At 34.7% G+C, this 25282-nt stretch overlaps 1 protein-coding gene across 1 annotated transcript in view; it reads left to right on the top strand.

Moving 5' to 3' along the window:
* The window catches only part of LOC145662526 (solute carrier family 67 member A2-like), a 37826-nt gene extending 12752 nt beyond the window's left edge, over nt 1–25074 (top strand). Inside the window, exons 2-5 of the mRNA XM_081728191.1 lie at nt 3075–3206; nt 5559–5688; nt 13276–13485; nt 22358–25074. Of these exons, the coding sequence (XP_081584317.1) occupies nt 3075–3206; nt 5559–5688; nt 13276–13485; nt 22358–23040 (1155 nt within the window). The 3' untranslated portion in view covers nt 23041–25074. The remainder of the gene's footprint in view (nt 1–3074; nt 3207–5558; nt 5689–13275; nt 13486–22357) is intronic.
* Nucleotides 25075–25282: the final 208 nt, after the last annotated feature.

Consider the following 25282-nt stretch of genomic DNA (forward strand, 5'->3'; position numbering starts at 1 on the left):
TGAAGGCCTGTGCAAAAAAAGTATTAAAGTTTCTTTTGTTCTGTATACGAAGGTTTATTGAAAATGGACAAAACCAAAGACTTATCGCCATGTAAGATTGCTTTAACTGAGTATCTTGTGAAAGAAAAGCGTTACACGCAGCAAGAAATAGCTAGAAAACTGTCTATTTCTCAAAAAAAAAAAAACAGTCAGTGGAATAAGTCGGATCTTGAAGGTCGGTGAATCATACACGCAAAATTGCTCAGGTAAATGTGGCCGTAAATCGACAATCAACCATCGTGTTCAAAGGAAACTACTACAGATGGCCAAATCCAATAGAAGAGCTACTAGCAAGGATTTGTCAAATCAGTTAAAGGGGTGCGGAAGTGTCGTATCTCCGTCTAGAGTGAGAAGACGATTATGCGCAATGGGCTTACCAGCTGGAAGGCCCCGTAGAAAGGCGAAGTTAACCCCAGCAATTGCAAAGAAGAGGTTGGAATGGGCAAAGGAAATGAAAAATAGATTCAAGGATGACTGGAGCAAAATAAAGTACCAAGCATTACATATTTATCCTATATATTTTGTCAATTCAGACACCTTTGGTGTGTTGTAGTATACTTGAAAAATTTTTTTAACTTTATTTTACAAGGGTTCACTGGAGCAGTTGCTCCTCTGAATATGTATTTGGTGCATGATTGTATCTCATGAAAGAAATGATGAATCAAAACAATATCAAAATGTGGTGAAAACCAAACTTACCCCGCAGATGAAGGAATGGTTTCCATATGGAAACTTTGTGAGGCCCAACGCCATAAAGTAAGGATTGTAACCAATTTTCTGAAAGAAAATAGTATTCAGGTTCTGCCATGGGTAGGAAATAGTCTCACTTAATTCTATCGAGAACTTGTGGGCTGTTGTTAAGAACAAAGTGAAAAGAGAAATGATAACCACCAAGATTGATCTCATCGCAGCACTTATGAGAGTATGACATCTCAATGAAGAGGTGAAAAATAATTGTGTAAAACTAATGAGAAGTATGCCAAAGCGTATAGAAATGCTAATAAAATAGAAGGGAATGCATACAAAATACTAACAGGTTGTAATATGGTGAAAGAACGCAGCAATAGAGGATTTAGTTAAAATTGTATTTAAGGTTCTTCATTTTTCAAACTTTAGTCTAATAATTTGCACACGTCAGTATTAGTAAGTGTTTTGCAATTTCATAATAAAGTACGTTGTATTTGTTTTTATGTTATTCATTGTTCTGGTTGATTAGGGGGAAAAGATGTTACATATTTCATCGTTATCGTGTTTTCTTGGTTTTGTTTTTCCATGAACATGGAAAAGTCTGTGGCTAATTGTAATTACGTACCAGAAAATTTCAAAAATTTTCTGGAAAACAGAGAAATTAAGAGAATTCTTTCTCGTAAATTTTGCCGTCATCTTATTACTTATGCGCATTTTACGAAGGTATATGAAACACAAAGTGTTTAGAATAGAATTCCTATAAACTTTATGTGAAATAAAATAATATGAAATATGGTACTTTACCATATGCTATTTTATCTTTTTATGCCTGTGTTGACAGAATCGAGGAATAACAGTGTGCACTTGTGTTAAAAGTTATACAATAAATATTGTGATTTTTCACATATAATGGATTTTTAGTTATAGATCAAGAATAAGAAATTATTAGTGTTTTAGCAGGTGTTAAGATTATAGTCATGGAAAAATTAAAAATGTAAACTTAATTCGTTAGAAACTTCTAGGTTACGGTGTCCATACGAAAACGTCAGAATTGAAGACGTTAAAATTACAAACATAAAAATATAAGAGAATACGCATAAAGTAAAATAACTTTTATTTCATATTGCGTTATATTCATAGTGTATATCATTATGAAAACCTTAACAAATATATATGAAATAATTCTTCTTCCTATCGTGGGTCCTGCGGTGAGAGAGAGAGAAAAAAACAAGGAAAATATTCATAGTAGAGTAAAAAGATAGTTGTGACTTCGGCCATTTCAGAGACGATGCTCTTCGGAAGATATATCATGCTGGCGATTCAAAACAAGTTTTATCTCAAGATAGTATTGTAGAATTAATAGAAATAGCTTATACAAGAAAAATTCTTGGTAATTTTGTACAGGTATCTGAATACTACTGATGATTTAATTGTGTTTTAAGTTTACGGACGTCTGCAAGAAAGGCAAGATGGAGTTGTAACTCCCCCTCCCCTCTGGAATCCAATTGAATCAATAATGTAAAGTAAGTTGTGGGCACAAGTAGTAATTTTTAAATTTAATTGTCCAATATTTTCTTTATTTCTTTACGTTTTCAATTTCTGTTATAAAAATACGTTTTATAATAAGGTGAACAAAATCATTTGTCTTCTTGTTGAAACTGTGTTGTGAGTACCGGGATAGCTCTGGGAGAAAAATTCTTGGTAATTTTGTACAGGTATCTGAATACTACTGATGATTTAATTGTGTTTTAAGTTTACGGACGTCTGCAAGAAAGGCAAGATGGAGTTGTAACTCCCCCTCCCCTCTGGAATCCAATTGAATCAATAATGTAAAGTAAGTTGTGGGCACAAGTAGTAATTTTTAAATTTAATTGTCCAATATTTTCTTTATTTCTTTACGTTTTCAATTTCTGTTATAAAAATACGTTTTATAATAAGGTGAACAAAATCATTTGTCTTCTTGTTGAAACTGTGTTGTGAGTACCGGGATAGCTCTGGGAGACTTTTTCTCGTTCTTTCTTTTCCTCTAACCGACCAGAGTATCATCTGCCAAATAGGCATAAAGAGAAATTAACAAAGGACTACAAAGTTTGTCGCCTCTTGCGAAAAGTCCTGCTAAATAATGTAAAAATGATTTTTGTGGCCTCATGCAGCGTAGGCGTCAACGCTTGGGTCTTCGGTGAGAGCGGTCCCGGGTTAGATTCTCGGTGGACACACTCGGCCGAAAAGGTGTAAAAGTAACCTAGACTCCGGCTAACCGTGTTTGGTGCACTAACTACTACGCTACCCAGTGCAGGTTTAGAGTTTTTAATTTTCGCTAATTTATTTATTTATTTTCTGTTTTGCAGGATTTGTTTGGTGTGAGTCTGATTATGCCTTTGCTTTCACAATATCTACGATCGCGTGGTCACTCTCATTTTGTTCATGGTGTTCTTGGTACAGTTTATGGAGCTTTGCAGCTTTTGTCAGGACCTTTTATTGTGAGTATAATACATTTGATAAATTCGAAATTATTCACATTATGAAACTATAAGTAAAGCGTTCATATCTTGTGTTGATATGTTCGTAGTACAAATGCAAGCTGTGAAAATGTTAGTTTTAGTTAGTATTATGATTGAATTAATTCAATTTATTACATTATTGCCATATATACATGATATTGGGTTTGTCAATTAGCAAGCAGAATTGTTTCTACAACCAAAATTACTTGATAGGAGATGCCTTTTAAGTAATTTTTTAGACTTCCAAACTATACCATGCATAAGTATCGGAAGTCTTATAGAACTGCTATACCCGTCCGTGTATTTGTTGACAGGTATTAGATCAAAAACGGTAAGAGATATTGAAAAGCGTTTTTTTTTTTTTTTTTTTTTTTTTTTTTTTTTTTTTTTTTCAATCAATTCATCATTCCAAGAATGCCTTTCTTCTCCTCCGTTAATCTCTTATTCAGACCGAAAGTGTTGGGAATTTCCAGATTCAGCGTTTTTAGTTGTATAACAAAAACTGTAATTGATAATATAAAGCTGTTTTATTTGCTGTTTTTTCAGCTCAAGTATATCGAAAACCCACTGCAGCCACTACTTATATAGATCAACAGTCAGCCCATCGTCCACTGTATAAGGGCAATATTTGAAAGAATTTCTTTCATAGGACGTTACTAATTTGTCATCGTCCAAATAATTTGAAGGATGAAATACAGTTTTTATATCAAATAAGATAAAAGAACGGCAATAAGTTGTTTACCTTACAGAAATGGTTTAATGAAACACGTAGATCGGTGCTTTTTTTTTTTTTTTTTTTTTAAAGTATTTATCATGCTCAGTGTGAATGTAACTGTTCATTTATAGGTCAAACCAAGCGTAACATTAACACCCGAATTAAAAAACACGTTAGGCAATGAAAAAGTAACAAGAAGAGGGTGTGTTGGGATTGCCACTTTACCTAAAGCAGCATGCACATAATATAAAACAGATTAATGTAATAGGTTCAGGAAAAAAAAAGAAAGAGAACTGACAGATTAAAGAATCATTCGTTATTCATAAATATAAACCGGCTTTAAATCTGGATTCTGTCAACAATGATAAAATTTGGCTATCTTTGATGTGTATTTTCGTTCTGTCAACAGTAACATACCATAGACACCACGGTTCTTTCAAACTCAACTCTTTGTTTCTTCCACTGTGCTCTGTTTTTTAACGTTCATTTGGTGGTATGTATTCGTGTTTCCATACCATATTTCTCTTATCCGTTTTTATTCTTGTTACCTTACCATTGAAGACGGAACTACCTTGTTGTTCCGTTACGTTTGGAGAATATTTAGTTTTCCCACGGAAGGACATATTGGTAAGTAATCAATTTTTTGTTAATTAGTAAGCAAAATTTGTATACTTTTCTGTTGCGAGTCTAAACTTGACCATAGCCCAGCAGAGCCTGCCAGGGATATTAAAGAGAGCATTTAGAGAGACAATTAGTGAACAAACTATACAATGATGGTTGGAAAAATATACAATTTTTTTAACAAATACCGTCCAGTGATAGGACTGTTGAAAATGAACCGCGTGCACACGCATCAGCAATTACTAACAACAATGAACTTCGAGTAATAGTGAAATATGACCCACGCCAGACCTGAATGAACTTGAGAGTGACATTGAGCATGCATTATTCGACGGTCTCTTGGCACTTGCGAGAACATGGAAAAGTCAGAATTCTAGGTAAGTAATGCGTAATGGAGTATACTTTTCTGTTTTGTCGCAACCTAAACGTTCCTTTTTCGTACGGAATGGTGACACTGGCAAAAATTGGATAGTAAACAATATCCGTTACGACTCTGCGTACTGACTCTTCATCCAAAGGAAGAGGATGGTGACTGTTTGGTATTGTGCTGCTGTTAGAATTCACTATTCGTTCTTGATAACGTAATAAAACACTTGAATAGTATTGCACTCAACTTAATGAAATGAATAAAAAATTGGAAACGTGATATGTAAGAATTACAAGGTATGAGTGGTACACAGCTTACGCTATAAGATTTTTTCGCATTCAGTAGTTTCCAGATCTCTTGACAAACAACTACCCCATTATTTGGAAGTAGGGGGGCGGGAGTTCACTAAACGTCGAACTTCTATGAAAATGGCATTTACGTACTATCATCTCGTTAGAAGAAGTGTGTAGCACTTAATGGTTCTATTTCGATTAATAAAAGTTTTTTTTTTTTTTTTTTTTTTTCCTTCGAGTTACTGTTTGTTTCATTACGAAATCCGACATTTCGTGCGTGACAACCTAAGATTTAGTTTGCTGTGATGTAACGATTTTTTCTTTCTATTCCGTAGGGAAGTTGGAGTGATACCAAAGGTAGAAGACCAGTGTTTTTATGGTGCTTAACTGTTTGTGTTCTTAGCTACTTTTTATTGGCTGTAACGGATAACATTTCAGCCATTTTTGCCTCCAGAATTTTTGCAGGTTAGTGTCTTTATGTATATACGTGTATATTGTAACATGTATGGATATAGATTAGTGGAGCATAATTTTTTTGACTTGCAAACTAAGCTACACCTAAGTATGAAAAATCTTATACAGTGGCTATGTCCATGTGTTTCTCGATAGATGTCAGAGCAAGAACGGAAAGAGAACGAGAAGCGGTTTGGGGGAACGGATTCAGCGTCCGAAGAATAAAAATGTAAGTTCCATTTCCTCGTGGACCCTCTGTTCAAACCTGAAGTAATAAAAACCAACCATTTTCAGTTTGTGTTTATTACCATAGAAGAAAAACGGTAATAGATAGCGAGCTACCTTATCTGTCTTCTAAAACCAGAAGCGGTAGAGTGCTCACTTTCCGTGTATGGAATCTGTGGTTCTATCCTAGCTGCCGGGAAGTGGAATTTGAATTGAACAAACACTGTGTATCTAAGGGCTTTCCCATTTCCTCCCACTTCCTTCATCTCATCATAATCACTGTCTCCCTTAAGGCGGTTGCTACCTTTTCACTGAGTTGAGTTTTCCTGTGCCTAATAATTTTTTGGCTGTTTTTCAATAAGGAATGAACAAATCCTTAGAAAATTTGCATGGAGCAGGGTGGAAAAAATGATTTTTTTAATTAAAAAATCATTTTTGTTGATTTTTGTATTTAAATCAATTATTTTGATTTAAACCACATCTTTCTCTTCGAATAATACAAGTCGCGAATTGAAGAAAAAACATTAGGAATCAGTGTTAAATGTTAATTATGCCATTTAATTGAATTACGAATACATATAAAATACGTAAATTTCGCTTTCGGAGAGAGGATCGGACTCCCCTAAATACGCCCCTATTATCTGGAAACAAAGAGACGCTCACACATAAGTTTTTCGTCTTAATTGACGAATACTGATTTCCCCGGTGGGCAATAGTTAACTTCATTGCCTTGTATCAAGAGGGCTCCGAGATCGAACCCCGGTGCGTACTAAAGTGGTTAGAAATCTACATTAAACTATAGATCCCCAGGCACTATAATTCAGACTTTATAGTCAGGGAGGCACTAATAAGGAGAGTTCGAACAGTTACTTTATATATATATATATAACGTATCTCTCTACCTCTATCTTGTACATAACTTTCTACGCAACTCAGGAGGGCGACACTAAAACGTAGAGGGCCTTCGCTTCCCTAAGATATAACTGGATTCAACTATGATCCCTATTCCCGACATCAGGACATCTTCACTCGATGAAAAACAGTAGCAAAGACAAACCAGCAAGTTTTATCTTGCTCAGGAGATTTAGACAGTGCATTAATCATAATTATGTCGAAAGGAGTGAAAATTAATTGTTAAAGATCCCTAAAACTAACACAGCTGAAAATAAAGCAAGTGAGGGCCAAAGCCAAATTGAGTTATTTTCTTCGGTGATTTAATACGTATAAAATACATAAATTTCGCCTGAAGGTAGATAAAATGTACAAAATTGTCAAGTTTCGAAGAAGGGATCGGACCCCGTAAATCGCCCATATTATCTGGAAACAGAAAGGCAGACGCGCGCGCACAAGAATTTTCGTCTTAAATGTCGAATAGTGATTTCCCTGGTAGAATAGTTAACGATTTACAAACCCTATTTACGAAGAGAAGAAAGCAGGATTGCCCTGTTACCGGTTCAAAACTTAGATAATATTTTAGAAATCTAGCATATGAGTTGACCTAGACTTCGGTCTAGTATGATTCGAGTGCTCTAAAGTTTTCACTTCAAGTTAATTTATTTCGAAATTTGATTTAAATCAGCGATTTTATTATAAAAATCAGGTGATTTAAATCAGACGGATTTAAATCGTGATTTAAATCAGTCCGATTTTATTATAAAAATCAGGTGATTTAAATCAGACGGATTTAAATCGTGATTTAAATCAGTCCACCTTGGTATGGAGTCAGGTCAATAATAAAGAATTGGATCCACGGACGTATAATTTTACAAGCCTTCAGTTATTGTAAATTATCCATTCCCCGTTTTTTCACATGTGAAAATTTGCAACAGCGCATTGATAACTCTTCATTCGCTGTCTCTCTCTGGTAGCAGGTTGCGGGAGAAACTTGGACGAGCTTTGAGCTTTATCCACAGCTAAGGGACGGCCCTTTTCAACAATGACATATTTATGACATTTTTGTGAGACGGCTTTGGAGGGATTGGAGTGCGTTTGTTTTCGCTGAAAGCAGAAAAAGCGAGAATAACTGTTTTTTCGTAGTGTTTTTTTCCCGTGATGTATATACTTGTACATTTTTAAGAAATTAGAAACAAATTGTTGTTATTTAAATAAAAATATTTATAGCGTACATGAACGCGAACATCTTTATATTATTATAACTTCCTTCCTTCTTGAAACATGATAGACATAAATTTTTTGATCCCAAGAAATAGTTCTCTCTCTCCTGACCTGGGTTCGATTCCCGGTGGAAGTTCAGACCCCACGTTAAACTGTAGATCTATGTTACATATAGTTTTACTGCGGAAAGGGAGGCTAAACACTAATCCAACAACAGCAACAATCCAAGAAACAGCCTGCTACTGACCTTGCAACTTAGCCATTCTATATTATTTAATTATTTATTAGTCAACTTCTAAAATGGTGAAAGCAAAATTATTTCTATGAACACAGCATATCTTGCTAAGAAAATTATTAGTGTTTTTATTTACTAATTTTTGTCTGAATTAAAAATAAAGTATGTGGTTTGTAATAATAATATTTAAGCTCTTTAGTAACGAATAGTGCTCAAAATAGAACACAACGAAACCTATCACTAGTCAAGTCTAGTTTTAAATCAAACACAATAGTGTTAAGACAACGTCAATATATATATAGTATATATAACTAGTAACATTTATGTTTATAAGCTGTTTAGCGAAGACTTTCCTTTATTTGAATTTTACTAGTAGTAGTATTTGAAGGGGAGAAATCGGATAACATACCCCTGAAATTCATGAACTCTCGTGGACAATATGGCAAACCATATATACAGGATTTATTATTATTATTGTTATTATTATTATTATTATTAGTAATACGATGGGATGAGTTAGTAGTAGTAGTAGTTGTTGTTGTAGTAGTAGTAGTAGTTGTTGTTGTAGTAGTAGTAGTAGTAGTTGTTGTAGTAGTAGTAGTGGTAGTAGTAGTAGTAGTAGTTGTAGTTGTTGTTGTTGTTGTTCTTCTTCTTCTTCTTCTTCGAATACGTACGTGGTTTTCGTTGTTACCCTTTATCCTTAATGTACTCGGAAACTAAACGTTTCGTAATATATGTTCATTATGATTTTTTTTTCATGTACTAGTCACGTACAATCACCTACCGCAGTATTTGCATTACCTCCCGTTACACCCTGTATATGGATTTAGTGTCTCAAGAATGAGTTTCATCTCTACTTTTACTCCCTTTTTCAAACCGGAAGAGGTTAAAATTTAAGGTTTCTCTGTTTCAGTATTAATCGCCATAGTGAAAAACGGTTATAAACAGCAAAAGTCAGTCTTTATATCAGGGTGTCTATCGGTCACGAAATTTAGCTTTTGGGTCACGATGGTCCCAACCTATGGTAGGTCCCATAGGTTTGGAGCTATGGACCTTTCAAGTTCAGTTTTTCATATTTTCGGCAGGCTATAACTCTGAAAGGAAGCATTTGTGCACCCAGGTTGGTGTATACTTTTTGTCTTATCTTGGTCATGAATCACCTCTCAAGCGTTGTTGTTTTAAAACATCCTATATATGGGTTTGTGGGATTGAAAATGACATAAAATGTGTCTGCTCATAACTCGGGAACCGAAGCATGCACAACATAATATTTCACACGCTTTTATAATTCTACCACCATGTTGAATTTGGTGTATGGGTTTTTGCTTTCGAAAATATGACGCACAATTTAACCATCCATTACTCGGGAGCCCAAAGCTTGTACAATATATTATTTCATACACATACTGTATGTAGCGGGTCTACCACTATACCAATTTTGATCCCGATGGGATGAGTTTGGCTGAACTCGTACGATATGTATAATGATATATTTGTCCTTAATTTTTTTAAAGGAAAAATGAAAAGGGACGAAAATAGTTTACTAATTTATTTTACTTACTTTCTTCTACATCTTAATATTATTGTATTAGAAGTTTCTTTTCAACTGATTTAATAAAAACATCTATGGTGTAAACTTGAAAGCTTGCACAGTTAATTCTAGCACAGATATGCTGATGATTCATAACAGTTTCTATGCATACATATCTATAGTAAGAAAAAGATTTTACGTATTTTTGTTTATTGTAATATGATATAAAGCTCAGAAATGACTTTTCAGTGTTTATTTCTAAGGATCGGATTGTATCCAAGAAAGGCATGTATCTGCCTCTCTTTTTGATATCTTACAAGAAACTTGCTAGTTGAAATAATTTACAAATAATTGTGAAATGTATAGATTTTAAAAGAAAATGGTTGGTTTTGTTCTCATCCCTCCCCCCTTAGAATGCGCATTGCAATAAAAGCGTAATGATAAAAAAAAAAATCCGTAATGCGCCCTCTTTCCACCCCAAACTCGCCAATACCAATGGAGGAATAAATTTTGACTTAAAAAGTTTCGAGAGTGTCACTAATATCGGTCGTTTTCGATTATATTTATATCATTTTTCCCAACCCCTTTTAACACCTTCAACACCAAGCTTCCTGAACCCCTTCCAACCCACTCCTCATTCCCTTGAACCTATTTAACACTTAGGATATGCATTACAATGAAAGTTAATTATTTAAAAAAAAAAAAAAAAAAAGTAATGTCACCCTTTCCAGCTCTCATTCCCCATGAAACATAAACACCATCGGAAGTGCCATGCATCTCATCGACTCCGAAAAATATGGATTGGATACTAAGGTCGGCGGTTTTAGATTGTATTTAATTAACATGTCATGCCTTCTTCATCCCCCATGCTGATGGAGCTGAACTTGTCTTAAACAACAGTGGGGGATGTACTATTCATCTCATTAATTCAGATTTAACAACGGATTGGACGCTAATATCGGTCGTTTTCGATAATTTTTACATGTCACCACTTTTTTATATATTTTTTTATTTATTTATTTATTATAAATTATGATCTCCGCAACCCTCTTAGGATATACATTTTAATCAGTTTTAATATGATAAGATCTTTGGGGGTTCTAAAGTTGATTATAATCATGCCAAGTATAATTTCGATTGATTTAGTAGTTATTGCGTAATGCGATCAGACAAAACCTTACATTCGTTTTTTATATAATAGGTAATGTTGGTTCAATAGGTGTGTACTTCCTTTATGAAATATCTTCGGAATGGATGGTAAAATTAACGGTACAGTTTCATTTCGTAGTTAGTGTAGAGAATATATATATATGGAAGTCAGTACATATTTTAGTTCATTATAAGGTTATAAATTAAATATGAACGTAAACTTCGAACGATATTTCGAAGAAATTTTACTTAATTGGTAGTCTAATTTCTCTTTTCTCTCTAATTTTGCTTCCCACTAATTTGTTTGACTTCGTTAAAATTTTCTTATGATTTACAGTTTAACGTTCCTCTTCTAGCACTAAAAGGGGAAGTAAAATTCACAGAATTCATAATTTCAGGAGAGTTTCTCCAACGCCTTCCATCCGCCACAAATTAAAGAGAATCTCTTCTGTATTTTCAAAAGATTTTACAGAAAAAAAAGTTGTAAAAAAAAAGTATTTAAATTAAAGGAACCTTCTCTACCAATGTTCTCTCTCTCTCTCTCTCTCTCTATATATATATATATATATATATATATATATATATATACAGAGTTTGTCCGGGAAGTAATAGGACTGATTTTATTCCGCCATCACTGTACTTCGGAGCGTGCACGCAACGACTGGATCCGGTAGAGGGCGTTCCTAGCTAACGAACGAGCGGCTGGTCAGTTGTCTCCGAGCACACGGAGAGTCAGGACAGGCTTTTTCGCGCGACGTGTTTCTGTGAGTGGTGCAAGCCGAAAATGCAGCGTTCGTTAGAGCATAGGTACGCGATTAAATTCTGTGTTAAACTCGGTAAATCTGCGACAGAGACGTTTGATATGATCAAGCAGGCTTACCCAGATGATGCTTTAGCAAGAAGTGGTGTGTTTCGGTGGCACAAGGCCTTTTCGGAGGGCCGGGAAGAGGTCGCCGATGAAGACCGTGCTGGAAGACCTTCGACTTCGACAAACACCGACAATGTGACTCGTGTGCGCGAAGTTTTGAACTCAGACCGTCGACTAAGTATTCGTTTAATTGCCCAGTGTTAAATTTACGAAAAACTGTGGTTCATGAAATTGTGACGGAGCATTTGAACATGCGCAAGGTGTGCACGAAAATTGTCCCAAAAGTGCTCACTGACGACCAGAAATTGCGGCAAGTAGAATTGTGCCAAGAAAATTTGAACATGTGTGAAAGTGAGCCCCAATTTTTGTATAACGTAATCACAGGTGACGAATCATGGATCTTTGAGTATGATCCCGAGACAAAGAGGCAATCTTCCGAGTGGCACACGCCGGCGTCTCCTCGCCCAAAAAAGGGAAGAATGAGCAAATCCAAAGTGAAAACGATGCTCATTGTCTTTTTTGACATCAAAGGCATCGTCCACCATGAATTTGTTCCTCCTGGACAAACCGTCAACGCCAAGTTTTACGTGGAAGTGCTCAAGAGACTCAAACGAAGGGTCAATCGGGTCCGACCAGACATCGGAGCCGACTGGAATCTGCACCACGACAACGCCCCGGCTCACACCGCCTTTCTTGTGAACAGCTACCTGACCAAGGCCGGCATCCCAACGCTTCCGCAGCCGCCCTACAGCCCAGATGTGCCCCCCCCCCCGGACTTCTTTTTGTTTCTTCGCCTGAAACGTCCGATGAAAGGCAAGCATTTTGAGACGACAGAGGGGATCCAAGCAGCTTGCACCGCGGCTCTCAAGGCTATTCCGGAGAAAGACTTCCGTGACGCCTTCAATGCTTGGAAATCGCGCTGGCAGCGCTGCATCGACGCAGAAGGAGCCTATTTTGAAAGTTTTTAAAGAATTGTAACGATTGGCTCAATAATTTTTTTTAAATCGACTCAGTCCTATTACTTTCCGGACAAACCCTGTATATATATATATCTGTGTATGTGTTAATTTATCTTTATACAACTTTCTTCGTAGAATTTCCCATGTGTAGGATGAATTGCTAAAGAAGATAATAATGATAGAAAAATTATTTTGTTTTAATTGTAGAATCGTTGCCCTGTATATGTAGGTGTTAAAGAGGTGTGCAAGAGTGCGGTGTTAAACAAGCATGAAAGAAAAGTACACTATCCATATATTATTGGGTATGGATCAAACGGAAAGCCAATAAAGAGGTGATGTAAATAATAAGGCTCGAAGGAACTGTAAATATCCAGATTAGAGATGTTTAGTGTAGTTTCTTGTAGACAAAAAATATTGTATTCTGATTGATTTGATATGTAGGAAAAATGCTTCACACTGGCGCATATTGTGTGTATGCGAGTATACGAACGTAATTTCTGGTGTTTTAATTTTTCAGGAATTTTCAAGCATGTGCAGTCTTTATGTAAAACAGTTCTATCGGATATAACACCAGTATTACAAAGGTCTGCTGTGCAAGGAAGATACAATGCAATTGCCAATCTTGGTTTCATGTTTGGACCAGTTATTGGAGGACATCTCTCCGAATTTCAAAATGGCTTCCAGTATGTCTGTCTTCTGGCCACTGTACTTTTCTTTGTAAATATATGTAAGTATAACGCCTTTTTAAACACATTATGATCACATCAAGAGTTAAATAACAATTGCGTTTATCTTAGTTATATAACTCTATATATAGAGTGCATCAGAAATCCTTCGAGATTTTTGGACTAAATAAAATAAGTACAGATATATCAAAAAAATATCAAGTGCATTGCACACGCGACAGACGTCAATTCTATAATCTAATTCTCTCGATAATTTTTGTGAGACGAGTTTGTCAATGGTATCCTTTACAGCTATATCCTTTGTCTGTAAAAAAATTGTTGTATGCATCATAAATTTTTTGTTGGTAGTTGCCTCATTTTTGTAGGTTTTATGAAATTATTTCTTCATTGTAACTATATACTAATTTTTTTACAAATCCAATACGCAGTATCGACGCTTTTGTTCGCCTATATGTTCCATAATTGCAACATTGTCACGCTCCTAGTGGAGAAAAAAATGCGCTGCACTCTTGTTCTACAAAAATTTTAGAAGCTTTCCATTTAATGTGTGTCATTATTATTATTATTATTATTATTTGATATTTTCGACTCTTTAAGGAACTATAATACACGCTGAATATAGAACATTGTGAGTGTTTATGACTTTAAATGAATTACTTTTTATCGTAAACGTTTTATGTAAGATCCAAGCCGGATAAATTTTACTGAGGTAATATATATGATCTCAGTAAAATTTACCCAGCTGGGATCTTACATAAAACGTTTATGATAAAAAGTACTTCATTTAAATTCATAAACACACAATGTTCTATATACAGTGTGTATTATAGTTCCTTCCAGAGTCGATATATATATATATATATATATAGGACAAATTTACAGGACTAACAAGAAATCAAATAGTGTTGACTTAAATGTTTCGACAGATCTGACACCCAGGTTTCCCATTTGGCATCCCTAACGTGTTTTTTCAGACGAACCGTGAGGTTTTTTAGTCTTCCCTACGTAAGTTCCATGGCAGCTGCATTTTATTTCATAGATATCTGATTTATTATTTTCTTACAGCTACCATTCATTATATTCTTTATAAATCTACTCATTCTGTAATGATTAAAGCAAATATTTGGAAGAATTTCTTTTTACGTACCATTCGACTCACCTCTTTAGAATTTAATGTACAAGTATAAATTAGCTATTTGTTGAAGCTTCACAGCATAAACGGATATCCAATTCCATTATTAATAAATTGGCGTAACCAGTTTAGAGGGGATCCACGTTTCGAGACCTGAAACCCAAATCAGTGACTCGAAATGGGCGAGACTACCTATGGTTCCCCGATTGACAACTACACTAAAGATGATTTTAAAGCATAGTTTCTGTACAGCTTTGAAGCCCCCCAAAACATTAGAGAACATCACCCAATTTAAGAGCTATTACAAAGATTCTAACAGTAAATCAGCCATCAATGAAATAAAGTGCAGTTACCATGAGAATTATGTAGGCACGACTAAAAGAAACCTAAGGTCCGTGTGAAGGAACACGTTATGAATGCCAATTCAAAAAGCCCGGTATCAGGTCTGTCGAAATATTTAAAAGAAAATCAACATAAGATAGAGAATTCAAAAATTTACTGGGGGCTAAAAGTGAGGTAGAAAGACTCATTTTTGAAAGCGTGTTTACTCATCTAAAAGAAAATTTAAACAGAGGGATGGTTATATGATGAATGGGAAGTAGTAATTACAAAATTTGTACAGCATTGGCATAGCAATAAGAATACCAACATGAGTTGGCAACCTTCCACTAATGAGCAAAAGAATGCGGAAATTAGCCCCGCCTTATTGCAACTCACGTTTCCACCATTTGAGTGTGATCTTTGGTTTTGAGAAGGTGTCACTACCATAGCTCTATCTTGGTAAGTCGGTTCCTTGTATTTTCCTTCAGTTTTTAGACAGCAGGAGAGAGTCGAAAGCTTAGAAGTGCGTAGTAAACGAAAACGAAATATTTCAGTTTAACTTCCCGATTATGCCCTTTAGGCTAAAGGAGACGATGATTAAAGCAGGTGCATGATGATGGAAGAATTGGTGGAATGAGAAAGTGAAAAGAAATGGGAGTACCCATGGACACGATGTTGCCTACCACAAACTTACTTGAACGGAGATCGAACCAGGGATCCCACGCACGAGAAGTAAGCGTTCTACAACTGAGCCACTATGCCTCCCACTTGTAGGTAGCGTAACCTGTAGAATGATAATTAGAATTCCTGATCGTGTCATTAGAATGTCTGAAGTTAATAAACTAAAATTGAGGTAGACTTTCCCAAAATATGATTTGGTAAAAATGTAAGAGTAATTTTAGTTGTAGCAAACTAATGTAGTTGGAAATCTCAAATTTAACCGTAGAAGTCACTAAAACGAAATATACATGAAGTGTTATTCGTTACTAGTTTTTATTATTATTATTATTATTATTATTATTATTATTATTATTATTATTATTATTATTATTATTATTATTATTATTATTATTATTATTATTATTAGGGGCAGTTGAATTGGAAAGATAATTCAATCGAAAAATTACCACTGCTAGAAATCATAATTTACTTTTGTAATTTACGTAAGATAAAGATGTTATAATACAAAATTGAGCTTCGATAAAATTTCTGCCTCTGTCATAGATAAATATCACGTCTGTTATTGATGTGTCCTATATACTACTTGTCAATAAACCATTAGAATCGTAAATGTCATTAAAATAAAATACGAGGATTGGGTAGTAAATCATTGCTTCACAGTAATATTTTGACAATCGAAGTATGTATTAAAAATGTGTTGTATACAACCAAAAGAGTATCCATAATGGATATTTTGTTGGTAGGAATCATGACAGAAAACCTAAGCAACCCTGTGACATACACATTAGGGTGGGCCGAAAATTTTTTTTTCAGATATTCAGGATTGAGTAGTTATCAAAAGTTGTGCATTGGTACGAAATGAAGCCATGTCAAATATGTTGATTTTAAAACAATATTTAACCGATCCCCCGTGGCCCTAAAGTGCCTAATTTTTTGTTCAAATAAAATGGTTTTAGTAGGTAATAAGAACATTTTACCAGACAATACTATTAATACATAAAACATTAAATACATGGTTTTAATATACGCAAATAACTATTGAGACCTTAACTAACGTTCATAACTACCATATTAACACACGAAAAACCTTCGTATTGAGCCCAGCTCAAACTCTCAAACTTTAAGAGAATATCACTTTTTTTGCATCTGGATGCAAAATGCACAACACTGCCTTTCCGAAGGCGGCGCTTACATTGCTGAATTCAAACAAACTAGAAACGATATGGCTGCGAGCCTCTTTTCCTGTATTGTCTTGCCTTCGAATTAAAGGTATGATTTTGAATTACAACTCAAAATGCAAAACGATCATTAACCCCATTAAGAAACAAGATACCTCCATTAAGAGCCAAATTAAAGAAATTTAAGAACGGTGCTCAGAAGTTATTTGATATTTTCTCTTGCAAATGCTGTGATAGATTAACCTGTAAGTGTGATAAATCAAATTAAATACCGCCGTGGGAGCTCATATCAAATCAGAGAAATCACAGACAAATGACGAGTTGCAATGTAGATAAAGCAGAAACCCATAGGCTCAAAAGAAAGCATGACACACAGATCGATTATGATGCTGCGGTACCAAATACAAGAGGGTTACAATCGTTAGCCTCAATCCCGCACTTGGAACATACATTAACTGCTTCCATCCCGAATTCAGACGATGAAGAGTTCGCATGGAGTTATCATTTAGAGAATAAAATCTAAAGTAAATCTAAATAAACAATAGTGAGCCCTAAAGAAACGAGTACCGCAAAAGATTTAACAGGTGTCTCGAATAGGTCGGCTGCTAAAATTGTATCCGCTGTTTTAGAAGATATGAATTTACTGAACAAAACTAAGCAAGACAAGGTAGTAGATAAAAACAAAATCCGTAGGAAACTAACAAGAAAAAGAAAAATAAAGAGAAAAAAAGAAACCGTCTACAGCGTAAATCTAGTAATTTTAATGGTCTATTTTGAAGGCCGAAAATACCAAACTATAGTTCTAATTGACAATTACAGTAGGCAAAGCAGTGAAGAATATGCGGATTATATCGATTTGATCGATTGGTCAGAAGTAATAGTAACGAAACCACCAATTTCGGCTAACGTATCAACAGAAGAACTAACCGAAATGATTATGGAAAAGAGGAGGTTTCACAGTTTGTCACGTTCCCCTTCCACACATAGGCTTTGCAGAGATGTGTAAAGGTAGTAACAGAATCTTCTTCAGAAGTATGCGGTAGTGTTGCACGAGACGGTTATATTCGCGCAAAACTGGAAGCATGAAAGTATCTACCAAGCTTCGAACATAAATCTCAATATTTTGTTCCAAGATTCAACTAAGGAGCTTTAAGTAAGAGGAGGGTGGGTGGGAGGAATTCGCTGTGTAGCCACCTCCACGTGGTGAGTTCTGGGCTGGTTTGGTGTTTGTGGGTCAATTTTTCAATCTTACCTTATGTATTTGTGTTCGTACTATTATATCTACTAAACACCAATCAGACGAAGAGCTGCACATCAGTTCAGAACATTTAAAATCCTTTTGTCAAGTTAAAGTATTAGAAATCTTAACCAATTTTCTATACATACTTAAAATAATGGTGTATGTATTTTTAAAAACAAAATAACACTTTTCGGACCCGCATGTTTCGAAACATGACATTATAAATTTTGCACGGTACTCAAACTTAACTTTCTAAAAAATATATATATATATATATATTTCAATAATATTTTCACTATTCACAACTATCTTTTTCTTAAAATAAACGTTCTTTAGGGCGCCCGGGACCCGGTTAAATAACCTTTATTCCGGCTCTGTTTCTGTGAAGAAACATAACATTATACAACTTTAGCACGGTACTGAAACTTAACTTTCTAAAAATATATTTTAATAATGTTTTCATTGGTCGCTACTTTTTTTCAAAAGTAGCGTTCTTTCGGGCCCCTGGGGCCTAGTTAAATATCTTTTTATCCGGCTTTATTTTGGTGAAGAAAAGTAACATAATATTATACAACTTTTGCACGGTACTGAAACTTACCTTTCTAAAAATATTTTTTAATAATGTTTTCATTGGTCGCTACTTTTTTTTTTTTTCAAAATTAACGTTCTTTGGGGCCCCCGGGGTGCGGTTAAATATCTTTTAATCCGGCTCTGTTTTGGTGAGGAAACATAATATAACATTTTACAACTTTTGCATGGTACTCAATCTTAATTTTCTTAAAAAAAAAAAAAAAAAAAAAAAAAAAAAAGGCCGTTTTCGGCCCACCCTAATACACATATATTAATGCATGTGTTACAAAAACTCATCTAGCATTATGATAAACGCTCAAAATAATCTCCCACACTGTCGACAGCAGGGTTGGCAAAAACCATGGTTTTTATTGAAAAAAAAAGAAAAAAATTTTTTTGTTGGTTTAAATTCGTTTTTGTTTGTTTGTTTGTTTGTTTGTTTAAATAATTTGCTCTATGTATTTATATCACATATGGACAGAAATAAATTTGTTTCGCCTTGGTGGTATTATACAACAACCGGGTTATGTTGGAAGGAGTTACATAAGCTTAAAGCGAAATCCAAACCGCTCCTCGGCTTACATCCGAAAGAAAGGGTCCTTTATTTGAACTCTAAACCGGGATTAACTGGCGATACGTCTGCCGACTCACTCACGAAGGACTCCTGATAAAAATACGTTGTACTGATCTTTACATACTTGTTAATATAATTGTCAAGAGCCATTTCAGAAGAACAAAAAAATAAACAGTTGCACAAGTGAAACCGTTATACAGAATTACATATGGACAATTTAAAAATATTGCAGAGTACAGAAGAACTAATTTAGTCCAAGTTAATTTACTACTTTTATTAGTCCAAGTTAAAGAAATACAACGACTTAATTTGCATATCAGTAAGAAAAGTGAATAAATATACGAATTATTTGACTCCACTTTTGTTCTGACCCATTTATACATAAATAGATACCAAAGATATTTCTGATTAAATGCCTGTCGTGGTGTCCCCCTCCCTCCAAAAAAAGTACGGCACTTCGATGTATTTTACCAACAGTAAACATTATTAAAACGAAACAATATGTAGAATTTTTCTTTGATTACAATTGCATAACAATAATAACTATAAAAAAAATCACAAAAGAAACATTCATAAACTTATAAAAAGAACAAAAGTTGCTTTTGTAGCATAATCTCTTTGAGTACTGAATGGGGAATTTAGGTCTGAATATAATACGAATAATATACGGGAGTGAAACGTGATAACCCACAAATGTGTGTTCATCAAGATTTTACGAACACTTACACTTTTACGAACATTTTTCGTTTTTTTTTTTTGGTTTAAACCAGTTTTTTTAACAGCTGGTTTAAACCAGCCAACCCTGGTCGATAGCATACTGCCATCGATATTACAAAAACTTGTCTGATTATGAGAAGTCCTCAAAATAATATCCTGCATTGTTCTTATTGATCGTCTACCACGCAGTGGTTTCTTCAGCTTGGGAGTGAGGTCAAAATAACACAGTGACAAATCCGATGAATGGTCTGGGAGCTCTAACCCTTCACAACCCCATCGACACAGTAGGTCCCGTACACAAGCCACTGCCCTATATGGCTTTGCATTTTATCCTGCAGTATGATTGCATTATCAGCGTGTCTATCAGTCACGAAAGTCCCGAAATTAGAAAACGGTCATGAAAGTCAAGAAAAAGTACGAAATTTAGCTTTTGGGTCACGATTTTTTTTTATCTGTACAAATATAAGTATAGACTGGAACATTTTGTTTTATAAAACGTGAAAATTCACCACCAGAAATGTCTATGGTTGGTTTTAGACGCTACCAAATCACAAGCAAAGCACGCTTCTATCACCTGCATGAAAATTCTCCCAATTCGCACCCAAATTCGCTCGTGAGAATTTTAAAAATTTTATGCTTTGGTAATGAAAAGGTCACGAAAAAGTCACGAAATTTCATTTTGGAATTTTAGTAGACACCCTGATTATGCAGTAGATCTGGACGCTTCTCCCTAACGGCACATTGTAGTTGTCGCTGTACGAAATCTTCGAAATATACTGTGGTGCCATGAGGAACGAAGTGACAAAGCAATAATCCCTTGTGTCATATGCTACAATCACCATCAATCGTGTGGATAAGAGATTCAGCTAAAACTTCTGCCTACGCGGTGTTCATGGATGTCTCCAGTCAGAGGACAGCGATTTCAACTCAGGTTCATACACCCTGGCCCAGAATTCATCCATGGCGCTAATCTTGGAAAGAAAGTGGTTGCTCGAGACCAGATGTTTAGGCATCAAAAACCTGGAAAATAGGCAGACAAATAGGCACTTAAAATTTAAATAATAGGCAGTAAATAGGCACTAAAATAATTCGGAATAATGAAGATAAATACTCAATATAATTACAAAATAAATTCGAGTCATAGATAATGTACAAAGAATATAGAAACATACCTGTTTGTTAATATCTTTTTACTGTATATAGAAAGACGAAGCTTGACATGTATTACATGTATAGAAAAAATATTTGGTAAATACATTCTATACAGCACTTTATCAGTACACATAGCAGTCCAAAGTTTAACGACATCTTATCACAAAAAACAACACTTATATTTCTCGGAAGAGACATAATCCTTTCTTGAAACACTAAACTACAGATTTCCCAGAAAAATCTTATTTTGAAGAAAATGCATAAAATAAGCAACATTAGGCACTAAAGCAATTATTTAGACAGGAAGGGGCGAAATAAGCAAAATAGGCAAAATAAAATTGGCTTAAATTAAAACTATTACACGTAATATAAACTTAAAACGTTATTTTTAATCATATCTTTAATATTAAAGAATAGGCATTTTGCCTAACAACCGGTCTCTAATGATTACCTTCATTGTCGTAGGTGGTCCGAACAAACTGCATATCGTGTCCACTTTGAACATCCGTGAGGGTGTGTGGAACTCAACTTTAGATAGATTCAGATGTTGCGTCAAACTATGAATAGTGTGCTTCTTAATCACAATATCCGTCTCTAATTCACGCAGTGTCCACCGTTTCTTGCTCTCCAACAAATGCTCCAACACGGCACGTGATACATTAGTCCGCAGCTTCATAGGCCGCCCTGACCGTTCCATGTCGTTGGTTGCTTGACGTCCTCGCTGAAAAGCTGCTACTCATCTTGCGACAGTTTGATATGGTAGAGCATTATTCCCTAACACTTCTGCCAATCCTTGGTGACTTTCACTTGCTTGTCTTTTCTGGAAAAAGGCCACTTTGATGTATGATCGCTGTTACACTCTGGTCACTTCCATTTTGCACCACGACTAATTCACAACTATTTTCCTAGCGTCCCGTGTTCATCCAGTACAGCACACAGTCATCTATTATCCAGAGTGTAAAGTACTGGTAAGTACTGGCGTCAGGCTTCATTTCGCAGTCTATATTTTCCATCCATATGTTCATATAGTTAAAAATTACTGGGTTGCCATGATGTATTTTGAGGGTTTATCATAATGAGACGAGTTTTTAATACATGTGTATCTCACAGGTTTTTTTTTTTTTTTTTTTTTCCATTTCATGATTCGCACCAACAAAAGGATACTCTTTCAATTGTTTATTACACATTTTTCATACAGCCTTTGATTGTCGAAATATTACTGAGTTGCCATAATTTACTCTCCAACCCTTGTAAATGAATACATAATATACAAACTTTTGTGTTAACTAGCTTGTAGTGGAGCTTGACAATCCTTTTTTTATATTATTATTATTATTATTATTTTCAGGTATAATTTGGTATGCAGTTCCAGAGACACTTAATGATAAGCATCATGTGTCAGAGAATAATGAAAATGATCGTAGGAAATCAGAACTTTTAAGCCAGCTTCAGGACATTAACTGGAGAGTATTTTGGGATATATTTCTTTTGAAGTTTTTACTGGGGCTCTCCGTCACTGTATTTTTTTCCAATTATGCAGTGATGGCACAGGATAGCTATCAGGTATCTTCTAAGTGGGTAGGCTATATGATATCTTTTCAAGGCTTAGTAGGAGTAATGGCTGGTTTCCTCAATGGTAGTATTACCAGGCTTTATGGTCACAATAAGGAAATGTTAACATTCCATGCATTTGTATTGTTAATGATATCGTTTTTAGGCTTAACGATTGCACCGACTGTGTGGATATTTATTGTGTGTTTAATACCATTAAGTGTTAGTAGCTCAGTACTTCGCGTGAGTTGCGTTGAAATAACACTTGCCAGGACTAGTCCGGATAAACATGGTTCTATACTGGGATCAAGTCAGAGCATGTCGTCATTTGCACGAATGGTGGCTCCTATGATCAGTGGAATTGCTCTGGAATTACATCCACGAGGATCATGTCTTCTGTCGTTTATTATTGCTTTATTAGGAGCTGTTTGTGCTGGAACTGTCTTTACAAGTTTCAAAAGCAGGAAGAAGACAGTATAACCAACCTATTTTGCAACATTTTTCTGTGCATTTATGTACGTATGTATTCAGATGCTTACTGCAATTCTGTTACGAGAAGTATTTATTGTTGTTGTTTTTAGAATTATATTTAAAGTCTTGTTAATATTTATTTAATCTTGACATTTGGTTAATATTTTTTGAACCGATGTTACAACAATATTCATAAGGGATAGTTTAATTTTACATCACTTTATTTTATTATTATTAAGAAATATTGCAACAAATACTGATGACCAATTAAAACTTTACATCATCAAATTTTTAACGGACAAGACACTGTAATCTAAAATAGACAATATTTTTTTAAGAAGTTCCTCACTGTAGAGCAGTACGTTACCAAAATATTTGATGTTTATAACGATCTGGATTTGATCCCATATGTCCTTGTTCAATAGGGCCCCAATTTCTATTCAATGTTCAATTTCATACCTCCTTGTGAAGGGCAAGCCATTTTATAACGTTGTAGTTTAATTCCTGTTAGTTCGTACTTGGGAATCGGCAGTCATGTAACGATAGATTAGTTGCCTTGGAAATAACAAGGCCGACTATATAGCCACTGGAGTAAACGGTTCGGAGCACAGAGTTCAGGTCAGAATGTTTCGTCAATATACGCTACAGACGGATTCTAATTGCGCCGATAGAGTTCAATAATATAAATATTGTTGAGTTGTATAAAGGCTAATTTAAATATGCTGAAATTGAAAGAAGTAGTTAAATATTTTTATGCCTTAAAATATAAATTTAGACTATAGTGTTACATTGTGTAATTGAATGATTTTGGAAGGATACGTAAAACTTGTATTTTATATTTTTATATAACTCACAATACTTAGAAATCACTATACAAAACGCTCACACTTTAGATTACAAAGCGTAAGATGTACATTTTTTGGCATATGAATTTGATTGACTTGGACGTAAAATACTTTTTCGTAATAGGCTGAAAAATTTCTTACCGTAAATCACTCGTGGAAGACGTGGTTGACCGATTTAGAGTCACTGCTTTTTTAGCGCTTATGATTCCACTTCCACAAACAACATTTAGATGAAATTTCTTGGTTCCTTGGCATTCTAAATGATGTATCCTAATTCTTCGGAAAGAGATGACTTCATCGTCGTACCACGTTGTATCGTAATATATATTTTTTTAAAAACATTATTCGTTTTTGTGACTGGATAAATTAAGTATTATTGACAACGAGGTCCTTTTCAAAGTTACACTATTATTCGTACACAACAATTTGACGTTGATAGTATTAGTTTCTGTGCCTACTTGGAGGGCATAATCTACAAGCTACATCATGCACTGACTGTAGGTTCCACTGGCATTACAGATCGACTGAATCTTGCTTCTACGAAAGGGAAATTTCCGATTTTGCTGACAACGCAAACTGAATAACGAGTCACTGATGTAATTGTTAAATGTAGCTATGATTTCACCGGTTGAGAGATTATGTTGAGATTCTTTCTTTATTACCAAACAGGAAGTGAGAGGGTCCACCACAATCTTGGGCGAAGCCAATAGCACTCACTGTCAAACGATATGTATATACATTTGAAAGAGCAAATTTGGAGGTTTTTATTTATTTGTTTATGTAAATTAGGGATCACCAGAAAGTTTTAAAATGCGTATAACATGTCCATAGATTATACATTACGGCTGACTTATAGAAGTATTAACTGAACTACCAGTAACACTTTCTATTTGAGATTATAGCGTTTGGTGAATACTAAAAGGTTATGTTACTTAGTTATTTTTTTCTTTATTCTGAAAATCAACTGAAAATGTTAACGGCTTAAATTAAGTTGAGATAAGTAAATAAATAAATGATATAAGGAATAATACGGGTGTCCACCTAGTGCTTGAAGCAAAAGTTCATTCGCATCTGCTATTGGTATGATATGTCTTTCATTATGTTTTCTTATTCTAGTTTATTCTAATATCCTTCATAATGAATTCCAAACGTTAATGTAAATGTGTTTGTTGTGTAAATATATTTTGCACAAGCATCATGTGGCTAACTTTTATTTTGCTTATGCACATTTTTATAAAAATAGAAATCATTTGCGACTGAACTCTTCGAAATAAGCATCAACTTAAACTTTCGTAATCGACGGATATACTAGGAGACATTTGTCAGCCTTGTGTTCCTTAGTGTGAAATGAACAGTTTCGTTTAAAAACATAAATAAGTATCCATTGTTCTTTTGAAAACTTGGGA

Source organism: Thermobia domestica, chromosome 1, assembly GCF_964235325.1.
Source record: "Thermobia domestica chromosome 1, izTheDome1.hap1.1, whole genome shotgun sequence".
Classification (NCBI taxonomy): Eukaryota; Metazoa; Arthropoda; class Insecta; order Zygentoma; family Lepismatidae; genus Thermobia; species Thermobia domestica.